Source organism: Macrosteles quadrilineatus, unplaced genomic scaffold (genome assembly GCF_028750875.1).
Source record: "Macrosteles quadrilineatus isolate MER2022 unplaced genomic scaffold, UCM_ALF_1.0 Scaffold_3__2_contigs__length_128488019, whole genome shotgun sequence".
Taxonomy (NCBI): domain Eukaryota; kingdom Metazoa; phylum Arthropoda; class Insecta; order Hemiptera; family Cicadellidae; genus Macrosteles; species Macrosteles quadrilineatus.
The window spans coordinates 56,567,613-56,578,951 of NW_026542596.1; the positions used below are offsets into that span (position 1 = coordinate 56,567,613).

The following is an 11,339-nucleotide window of genomic DNA, read 5'->3' on the forward strand; positions in this document are numbered from 1 at the left end:
TTTTCTGTTGAAAACTGCTGTTAGAATCAAATAAAGGTAAATCCATTGACAGTTCAAACCAACAACAGGTATCTCCATTGTAGCCAATCAGAATACAGCTCCTCCCACCAGGGGCCCATCTATATCTATCTATCTATCTATATATTAATAGGCAAGCATGTTTCTTTAAAACCTTTTTTCTCAGCTCGTGTGCATCGTAGGGAAAATCTACGCATACCGTTAGAAAGCTATTTTCCTGTAGGTGTGCAGAATCCCTTTATAAATTTAAATAGGCTCAAAGATAAGCACAAAAAATGAGTTTAAAGATTTGAAAAAATTAACATGGATCTTATGCGTTGCCATGCTGGTGACAAAATAACAACGAAATATAAACAGGAAATCAAAACAAATGGAAGAAACTCCAATCACATGTTTTATTTACAGTGTGGGGTGAAAATAGAGAAGTGAGTACATTACATATTTTTGGTCGAGTTTCGACCACTGGACGACCTCTCGTCTATATATTAATAGGCAAGCATGTTTCTTTAAAACCTTTTTTCTCAGCTCGTGTGCATCGCAGGGAAAATCTACGCATACTGTTGGAAAGATATTTTCCTGTAGATGTGCAGAATGCCTTTAAAAATTAAAATAGGCTAACAAATAAGCACAAAAAATGAATTTGAAAACTTCAAAAATTAACATGGACCATATGGGTTGCCATGATGGTGACGAAATAACAACAAAATGTAAACAGAAAATCAAAACAAAGGGAAGAAATTCCAATCACATGTTTTATTAACAGTGTGGGGAGAAAATAGAGAAGTCTGTACATTAATTATTTTTGGTCGAGTTTCGACCACAGGACGACCACTAGTATCTATAAAAGAGGAACTATGTATGTATGTATGTATGCGTGTGTGTGTGTATATACGTTATGGACTCCGAAACCGCTCGACAGATTGTAATGAAACTTTCAGGCATTATTAAGCATCTTTCAAGGATGGTTCGAGTGAAGTTTGGTGCAGATCCGTCAAAAGGGCTCTGCCCCAGAGGGTTTTAAGTGGGCCAATGTCAGACTTTTTGATCTACAATATTTACAAATAAATATAATTTAAAAGCAGATGTTTACTTTCACCAACTGTTTTGTAGGTTTGAATAATCACAACATTCTGTATTAGCATTAGTCATGAAGAACTAAGTCCAAATGTATTAAACCCCAATCGCAGCACACCTGTGCAGTCAACAACGTTTAAATTCTCCAATGTTAAATATTAAAACATAAAAACCTTTAGCAAACAATTTATGACAACCGCTAATTTGCAACCAAAAGGTGAGTGAGCGTAGCGAACGAACATCAACCTGGAGGCGAGTAAGCGTAGCGAACGAGCTAACCTGAAAACATGTGAGCGCAGCGAACGATTTCCAACCTGAAGGTGAGTGAGCGTAGCGAACGAACTTCAACCAGGACGTGATTGAGCCATGCGAATACTTTATGAAGTTAAGCGGGGCAAAGCCCGCGGGTACAGCTAGTTTCATAATAAAGTACAAACTAATATTTTTAGTAAATCAGCTGATCGCCCAATGCAAATCTAATGGAAATTACAAGTTACAAGTTGTAACTTGTAACTTGTAGTTTATTATGAAATGGGCCCCAGCTGTTACAGTGAGCTGTCTGCTGCTGTCTGAAATTGATGATACTTATGGTTCCTTCATATATGTAATGTGTACTTTTTAATGCGCAGAACTTATCAACATTTTTAGTAACAACCTATGTACACATACTAGAACGATTTATATTTAAATTATAGAAGTTAAATTCCACTGTCACTATTGCGGTAGCTGCCCACTCTTGAATCTACAGGACTAATACATTCATGTTAGAAAGTTTATCCTTTGATTATTGATAGATTTAGACATTTCATCCACATTTTAAATATGTCACCAGTTTTTAAATCGAAATTGACGTAATGAATTAAGCCACCAACAGATTGTGCTGATGTAAATTGCTGAATTCTGTCGAATTTGTGAACTTTTTAGGTTTTTAACCGAGTCCAGCTGATAGGATTACTTGTAAACATTAGCATAGTTTATGTATGTACGTATTGCCTAAGGGAGTATGTTATTTCTATGGTATTGCTAATTGTGGGATGTATATTGTTTGCTGGCAAGTATATGACACAGTTTTCAGGCTTCTCCTAGAAAATTTGGTTCGGGTGACTACCTGCTTTTGGTTCTACATGCCTCAAGTTTAAAAGACTCAAAGCTTATGTAACTAATTTAAATACTTACTCTATTAATAATGGGTTAAGAAAGCTATACAATAAACACTTATTGTAAAAATATTTCATTATTTTTTAGAAGCCGGCCTTATTATTTAGTGTTTTGTACCAATTTCTCCCGACTTAGCTGTTTACCAGTGAACATTTCTTGCATATTTATTTGATCTGACATATAAGTAGGTTTTCTTTACCACTGTGATTGAAAACATGATTTGTTTATTCTTCATGATTTTTTTACTCGCAAATTAAGTTGCATAGAAGAACTGGTAAAAATTATTCATCTCTCCAAGTGAGTGTGTATCTGGATTTCTTACTGTTAGACCAGACCTCTCTTTTACATTCTACTCTTCTCATACGAATAAGATTTCCTCTTAACCTCATCCTGTTTTCAATATTTCTTCTTCAAACTCAAGAAATTCTCTGTTCTTCCAACAAAACTGATTAACTGTTTAGATTATAGCCTCCTAAATATTACAAACATTAATATTTACTCCCAAGAAACTGGTGAGTTTATTTTTATTAGCTTTTTTTTAATTTGTTCAATGTAATTCTTATGGTAAACCCTGACCTTTGAAAGGGTCTCACGCCCTTAAGGGTAGGAATATTTAAATTCTAAAACCTTAAATGCAAAACTACGAATTGGGCCGAATATTTTGACCTTAAATGTTGAAATTGGTCCACAAATAAGGGAGGAGTACTGTTCACAAAAAACAGCCCTCACGTATTAATATAAGAGACAATCGTCATACTTTAGTTTTTAAAATGTCTACTTGTTCATAACGAATAACAAGGGGTACTGGGAGGTTTTTGGACACAGTTATAGAGGTTAAAAATGGATTTAGAAAGTCAGCAAGAGTTCCTTTCCAGGTTCCAGCAGGAGGATATGGCCATAGTCTTATGTTTTGAAATTCATTAATGCAATTGTCATAATTTTATTTCTTAAATGTCTACTTGCCCATAACAAACAAAGGGTGAAATGGGAGATTTTGGAGAATTGGACACAGTTTTAGGCGTAAAAAACTTCTTAAAGTCACCAAACAACTTTAAAAATATAAAACTTTCCTGGCGGAGGACCCCCAGACCCCCCTTCTTTCTTTCCAACCAAACGGGGGCCCTCGATACAACAGCCACTAACCAGATCCCCCCCCCGAAAATTTGTCCTGACTACGTCCTTGTAACTGGACATGACAGCCTATTTTTTGAGGAATAAAATAGTTCTTTGTGTGTTTTGCCTCACGTATTACAAATCCTTTTGTCACTTCCACATGACAACTTATTTGTCTACTGTTTTATTAGCAATTAAATGTGTCCAATGTGTGCAAATAATCTTTATTGACAGTATAGGTTAAAACAACGTTGAGGAAGTTGTACAATTTGACAGAGATCATTCAACTGACATAACAAGAAATAAGATCGGCCCTAAAACCGAATCTTGCAGCACTGTCACACCAAAATAACTTTATATAATTAAGAAGTTAACACGAAAATTAGAACAGAAACCTCTTACCATTGCCATCGACCATCTGATTTTTTTTTATTAATGGATCAGCTTTTGTGTCCGGTGTTTTGTGTGCTTTTGTGAATAGAGGCGTATCCCTGTTTTTACAGTAGGTCTACATTGTTATTTGTCAACCAGTTGAGCAATGCTATTTTAACTGAAGAGTATAACAAGGGATGTGTAAACTATTACTTGTCCTTTAGTATTTTGAATAGTTAACACAAAATAATCCTTATTTCAACCAAAAAGCAAAACAAGAATCGTAAAATATATCTTTAAAAAAAGATAAACTTTTGTATATAGTGTGTGTACAATATTTGGTGGTTTTTGGGTGTGTTGACCGAACTGCTGATGTTGACTGTGATTTGCCGTTCCCTGTACCCCCGGTTCCGGTTCCTCCACCTATAGTTCATTTCATTCCATTTCCATTTAAAAAAATCCGTTGTTTTGGTTGTCTGCTACTGGGAGTAATCTTCAGTATAATCTTTGCTAAATAGGATGTTTTTCCTTTTGTACTGTATTTGTAATTTGCTAGTATACTGTGGGTAGTTGGCTTATTATGAACACATGCTACAACTTCAAGTCTTTTGTTTACTTTTTCCTTGTTATTTAATTCAGCCAACATGGTTACCTAGCAACCCATAAGACTAATGTTAAAAAAATTTGATTTTCAGTTTCAGTTTTGCTACTACTACTGCACTGACTGCTACTGAGCTTGCTCTTCGCTCTTGGGTGGGGGCTACTCCTGCCAATACTGCTAAATCAAATGCTGTAATGTCAACTTGTTTTTAAGGTTAAGTTTCATAGTACTGTGAAATATTAAATAAAATGCGCCTAGGCCTCGTTATATGGGCTGGATTTAAGCTTCAGTGCCGGACGTGTGTACAAAATCGACTTATGTATGTATGTTCGTCCAATCCAAAACAATATAAATTTATTCCACCATTTAATGAGCTGGTTGGTAAAGTACCATCATTTCAGAACTTAGAGGTAACGTCTAGGTTAACTTATTCAACACAAAGTAGGCCTAGCAATTTTAATCCAGCTAATGATAAAAGTAGCCTAGAAAATGCTAAACCTGACCAAACGAAAAAGAAAAAAGAATTGAAAGTTTATATTTCTTTATTAGCATCAGATGGAAACTTTATTTCTGTCACAACCATAGAAGAAGCCACAAAATTAGCAAAAAGAAGAAATATGAGACTTAGCAAGGAAATGGATTATGACCCAAAAACGGGAAGAGCTGTTTACAAGTTAGTGACAGAGTCTGAATATCTAAAAGGAGATACTGATTGGGGGGATTCAAAATCAAGAAAAGAAAAGGGGAAATCCACTAAGGGAGATAAAGTAGTGTCTTTAACAAGTTCAACTGCTGAACACGATGTGTTGATAAAGGTCAAAATGATGCTAAAATGGTTAGAGAAGAGACATGAAGTCAAAGTAGTCATAACGGGTGATTCAAAAAATGGGGTAAGTAACTTCATATTTTTATCTGTGGCTCAAGTTATCGGACCATTTTAGTTAGGTTGCTCATAAAATGTATTTAGTCAACTAGGATTGAGCTTGGCTGATAATCAAAAAGCAGAGGATACGCGTCTGGTGACCGGACGCTTATCCTCTGTGTAATCAGAAACTGTCCGTCGCGCCACTCTCATTACCACCAGAGGTTAACATAGCAGTACTCAGCATTGAAGAGAAACCCTTCCTGACCGCCACCGCCCACCATTACGAACACCATTACCGCAACGTTACGTTGTACAGCCATCGGTCTCGGTGGTGTAGTGGATAGCGCACTGGGCTGATAATTCGAAGGTAGCCGGTTCGAAACCCACCCTAGGCATTATCTTTTTAATTCGATTTTTTTCATTATCAGCAAGTTTGGTTGGTTTGGTTAGGTTCCCTACCTACGGTACCTAGTTTTACTAATTAAAAAATTAGGCTATATAATTGATTTTGAGACATTTATAATTTTATTTTATGAACAGAACTAACTTAATGTTGTTATCAGCAAGTTTAGTTAGACAGATTAATTATTTAAAGTTTGGTTATGACAGTTAAATTTATTTAAATTTAACTTAACCTACAAACGATACGTTTTGACAGCGATAGAGATAACAATTCCCCACGAACAGTTCGGCTATGATGTGTTCTGCACGGTGCGGTGGTGGGCGGTGGCGGTCTGTCGGTTAACGTCTCGTCATTGAAGTAGCCTAGCATAGCAACTGCTATTTTACAACTTCCAATTTATTTCTTCTCGACCAATATTAAGTTACAACTTAGGCCTAGTATGAAGCCTATTTTTTCTCACTGATTATATCTTAAAATCCAGAAAATAAATAAATAATCTACGGCCTACCAGTTTAATTTACGGTAGGCCTACCTAGAACACACTTTTAAAATTGTAGTTTTACATCAGCCATAGAGCTATAAGCAAGGTTTTCTGGTAGGCCTATCAATGATTTTTTTTTTAAATATCGATATTTTTGTTTTCCTTTATGATCTATTACAAATTGACGATTGATCTTATTTAGACTAAAATATAGTCTATTAACTTATGGATTAAGAAATGAAACTGTTCCAAGCTAACCTAAAATAACCAACCAAACTTGCTGTGCCATTTAAAAACTCTGTTTAATAACAGAAAAGGCAAGTGAAACGGAATTTTATAACGTTGCAATTTTTACGCTTATAGGCCTACTGTTACTCACAAAAGACAGTAAATATACCTACAAAAAAGATGGTAAGTGGTGAACGATTTCGATTGGACACTCCAATCATCATCAGACCCAATAGGCAAATCTTGAGTTTATTATTATTTTTTATATTATTATTTATAAATTATTTTGCTTTCTGGAAACATATTAGCAAGGCCTATTAGTCGTCTGGGAAGGCTTAAAGTTTCTCACTGAGTCTGGCCTGTAATTTTAATATTTTGTTTAAAAAGTATAGAATATTCTGTTAAATGTATTCATTTGAAACATTTAAATCTATCATAGGATATATGCAACATTCAGCTGTTTTACTGTTTTTCAGGAAAATGTTTTCAAAATTATTGAAAGAGAAATTAGTATTAATGGAAGAATAGTTCAGAAACGAAGTAAGGGCCCAGATATACGTTTTCAAATACTTCCACCGAAGAAAACTGAAACTCCAAAAAAGATTGATAGTTCAAGAAATACAGAACAACAGGGTGAGGAAACCAAAGGTGTTAAAAACGGAACTTAACACCAGTGGAGTGTTTTGTGTTGTCTTACTTGAAAAATAACAAAAGTTCCTGTAACAAGTTCGGCCACAAGTAACAGGTAGAGAAAATTTTGTCTTATTGCATTCTCATTGTTTGTGTGACCTTATGTGACCTTAAACGCAATAAGCTTTTATTTTATATTTATATTTTATTATTATATTTTATTATTATTATATTTTATTTTTATACTGGATAGATAAAAGACCTAGCGTAATTGTCATTAGCTGATTCAAAAGATTAATAGGCCCTAAATCTACAAGAACACATTCTTTACTCTAATAATAAATTAGAGTAAAGAATGTGTTCTTGTAGATTTATTAATCTTTTGAATCAGCTAATGACAATTACGCTAGGTCTTTTATCCATCCAGTACATCCAGAGTATTTTCTACCTGTAATTTCACCAACTTCAAAATTATCTTAAATTAAAATCATTACATTTTTAAGATTAAATCCTTACAAATAGTGTTGCTTGTAACCCTGGTATTATAATGAAAGATTAAAGAACACATTGTAAACCCTTGCTTTTGCGCGTGCCAGACAGGTGAAGCGCAGCCTTAAGGTCAACGATCAGTTATTTTTTTCTGGGTTATTATAAGACTGAGACAAGCTTGCTCTTTACATATTAAGCCTGACACCTAACTATTTTTTCTTCTGAATTTATGATTTGTAAGATAACTTACTGACTGTATTTTGTTTGGTTACTGTATATTTTTTTATAGTAATTATAATTTTTTTAATAGATGAAAAAACCTAATTAATAATCACGATAATTAATTCAAATTATTATTTTTCATTATTTGAGCTTCTCTCATTGTGTAAAAATGCTAAGTGAGAAGTAAATACATTTTAACCCTCCCAGTGTTACTTAACGAAAATTCGGCAAGCACCACACTTTGTATAGTGTTACTTGCCGATTTTTCGACAAGCAGACATCGTTTACGGCGAAGGCTCTATAACTGACTGAATCGGATTGAACTGGATCGAGTTAGGTATCGTTCTTTCCGTTACATTCTAAGCTGTCTCCAGATGTCTGTCTCAGCGCTGTATTTTTCTCCTAGCCGATCATAATTGATGCAGACAGCTGACGTTCGTGTTTCAGCCATCTTGGTTATTTTACGTCGGTGCCTTGTGTGTTTTAGTAAGTTTATCGTCGTTTTTAGTGGTAAAAATGGACAGTAGTGATATACGTGGTGCATTATAAGAAGATTTAAGTGGTTTTGAAGTGCTGGTTGATGATCCTGAAGAAGTAGGTAGTGATATTGATGTAAATTATCAGCCAGATTCCTAGCTATGGTTAGGCTATGCATTCTTAGCTAAACGCTATGTACTGAAATCCGTTTTTCGCTCATAACTTATTTATTTGATAACTTACCTCGCTATATGATTATATATTTGTAATCCTCATTAAATTTAGAACAAAGTGGCTATTTTCAAATATTTATAGGCCTATAATTTATACAATTTCATTGAGCGCGAACTTATTTTTTTTTTGAAAATTTTCGAAATTATATTTTTTTTACCTAAAAATTTTTTTTTGAAAAAATGTTCCTTATGTTTTATATATAATATTGAAGCCCATGATTTTCCAAACAAAATGGTATATAGAACATTAGAATTAACATTGTTTTAAGCTTCTCAGATCCGTTTTAATAAAACCTTGCAAAGGGGCCAAAAATAGGTGGACATTAAGGCCTAAACTATGGACACTCGGAGGGTTAAATTACAAAAATTGCTTATCTACAAATTGATAACATTATTAAAGTGATACAGTCAAATTTGTGCTCATCATTTATGTCCTTTTACCGAATCAAAGTGTAGGCATGGCACAAGAGGGGCCATCTTGGGGGGTCTAGGGGATTCAGGGGTACCCCCCTGAAACATTTGTGTAAACTTAGTCTCCAAAATGGCAGTTTTCTATCATTTATTTGTCCAAAGTTAGTGTGCTAAATTATTTTACACAATGTGTATGCACTACTGTATTACATGCAGTATGTATATATATGCCCGAGGGGCGGTTGCCCCCTTCGCCGTCCTCTGGATCCGCAACTGATTGAAGCTTAGAGGTGGCACAGCTCTAAAAGACATGCGCCTCTAAGGTACATCTCATCTCCCATACAGAAGCACCGGTTAGACACTATTCCAAAACGGATGTACTGTCAGACACTTATTCCAAAACAGAAGTAACGGTCAGACACTTATTCCGAAACAGAAGCACCATTCACGCAATATTTCTAAACGGAATCACTGGTCAGGCACTGTTCCAAAACAGAAGCACCATTCACGCACTATTCTGTGAATAATATATTATTATTATTTAATTATTCCGAAGATTGGTAGCCTATTCCGAAATTGAAGCGCCGGTCAGGTACTGTTTCGAAATAAAATTAAACTTTCACCGCGTTATTCCCAAAGGAAGTACAGATTAGGAACTATTCCAAATAGGAAATGCCGCTAAATAAAACCCTGCTCCGATGATATTTTTTGGAACAGTGTCTTTTGGGTCTCCGATAGTGACCAAAAAAGGTTTGCAGTTCTGTCTAATTAATTTTTATTTAAACGGTTGACGTTTTGTCCACCATCGTTATCAAGTTTTATCACCTCACCCTCACATGTTGTCTCTAAGTCATCACTTATCTTCCTTCTTCTATCACCACATATTTTGTTTGGTCCTTTTCTTGTAAACTGCACCTTCTTGACTAGAAACGTAATTATGGATGGAGCTTGTTTTATGACATTAGAGTTTTTTGATATCAGAGACCAAAACCTATGCCATGTCTGGTCTCTGATTTCAACAGCATAATCAAGTGCAACCCTTCTCCCTACATGGGTCAACAGTGTGACTAAATCTTGTTCGGTTCCAAAGCGATCCAAATAAGTGAAGAGGGTTTGAATGTACCATGAACCTGCCGTGGGGATACTCCAGGATACGAATCCAGGGATGGTGGAGAGGGCAAGAAGGAAGTCTGGAGAAGAGGGTAAAACATAACTTGGAATCAGAGTTGACTTCTCCGACCCCTCATCTGCCACTACTCTGACTCCACTCATAAATCCATAACCTTGACAAGCATCTATTACGAAGATCTTCGGTTTGTTGGCCAAACTCGGTGCTCTCTCCGGGGTGAAATATGACTAGAGGTGACTCACATCGAACAACACGTCTTTGGCTAGCAGCTTCCCTTCTAGACCGTGACTCATGAAGACTAACAAGAAACAGTCACATTTCGAATGATCCATTTGGCTGATGTCGGCCAGAGCTGTAGTTATTTCGAAGAATGTCAAGTCAACAAAGAATTGAAGATCGAACTTCAAATTATCAAATGTCCGACGCAGACTTTCCACGTCTTTATCACGTCCAGGATGTTGATAGCTGAATATGGCGGCTACTCCGCGACGTGGGTTATCCATTTTATAATACGTGTTCTTGTTCGACTCTTTACTTTTAAGACAATAATAGGTTTTTTTACATACCTCAGTCAAATAGTCCAAAAATGGTATTGCTCAACAGCTTACATGTTTCGTTGCGAAGACAACATTATCAAAGCTTGTCTTCGCAACGAAACATGTAAGCTGTTGAGCAATACCATTTTTGGACTATTTGACTGAGGTATGTAAAAAAACCTATTATTGTCTTAACAATATAGTCCAGGGGCCGAAAACATGAATTTTGATTCTTTACTTTTGGATGGAGCTTGTGGTATTCTGGCCGAAATTTTGTTCCTCACAAATTCATCAGTCATAATTATGGTTGGTTGTGTTTTTTTTAAAGGGACGATAATTTTTCTAACCTTTAATTCCAATTTAGGGTGGTTTGTTGCTTGGTAACGGTTTGACATAGATTATACTTCAGTCAAACAATATAATATTCCCAGATGAACCTTCTAAAACCTCCTAAATGAAATCAAAATTTGCTAATCATTTAAACAAATGCGCTTCAACTGTGCGGGTTTTCAAACGTGTCTTTGTAACCAGGATTGTATGGGTCGTCACAGTTAAATCACATACACCCTTTGCTTAGAGTAGGGTATGTAGATTTGCTGAAAAGTATGAATGGATTTCTTAAGGGCTCTACCTCAGGTCAATTTCCAACGGGCTGAAAATTTAAGGAGACCATTATGCTTCCATGGTTGAATGATAATATTTGGTTAAACTGATTATGAAACTGCTGGTCAATGCCAATAAGTTAACAGGTGATTTTTTTTTACTTGAAAGAGTTTGTTTAAGGTGATTTATTTACATTGTGTAGCCAATGCCTAAATTTGTGTTATTTAAAAGGAAGGCTATGTTTAGTCAAAGAAATGTAAAAATTGCTCACAGCTTTCTTTGTAATTTATATAGTA

General features: G+C 35.3%; 1 protein-coding gene and 1 pseudogene across 1 annotated transcript; one reads left to right on the top strand and one right to left on the bottom strand.

Annotated features, from left to right (window-relative positions):
• Positions 1 to 4,518: 4,518 nt before the first annotated feature.
• LOC128989713 (uncharacterized) lies at positions 4,519 to 7,071 on the top strand. The gene is made up of 2 exons (XM_054411717.1): positions 4,519 to 5,226; positions 6,790 to 7,071. The coding sequence occupies exons 1-2, from the start codon at positions 4,585 to 4,587 to the stop codon at positions 6,979 to 6,981; spliced, it is 834 nt and encodes a 277-aa protein (XP_054267692.1). The 5' UTR covers positions 4,519 to 4,584; the 3' UTR covers positions 6,982 to 7,071.
• A 2,439-nt stretch (positions 7,072 to 9,510) lies between these two features.
• Positions 9,511 to 10,407, bottom strand: LOC128989223 (caspase-1-like; annotated as a pseudogene).
• Positions 10,408 to 11,339: the final 932 nt, after the last annotated feature.

Excerpts from the sequence above, each read along its gene's own strand:
- LOC128989713 (XM_054411717.1), top strand. The coding sequence starts at position 4,585 with ATGCGCCTAGGCCTCGTTATATGGGCTGGATTTAAGCTTCAGTGCCGG. Across the intron at positions 5,227-6,789 it reads CGGGTGATTCAAAAAATGGG|GAAAATGTTTTCAAAATTAT; the intron begins GTAAGTAACTTC and ends ACTGTTTTTCAG.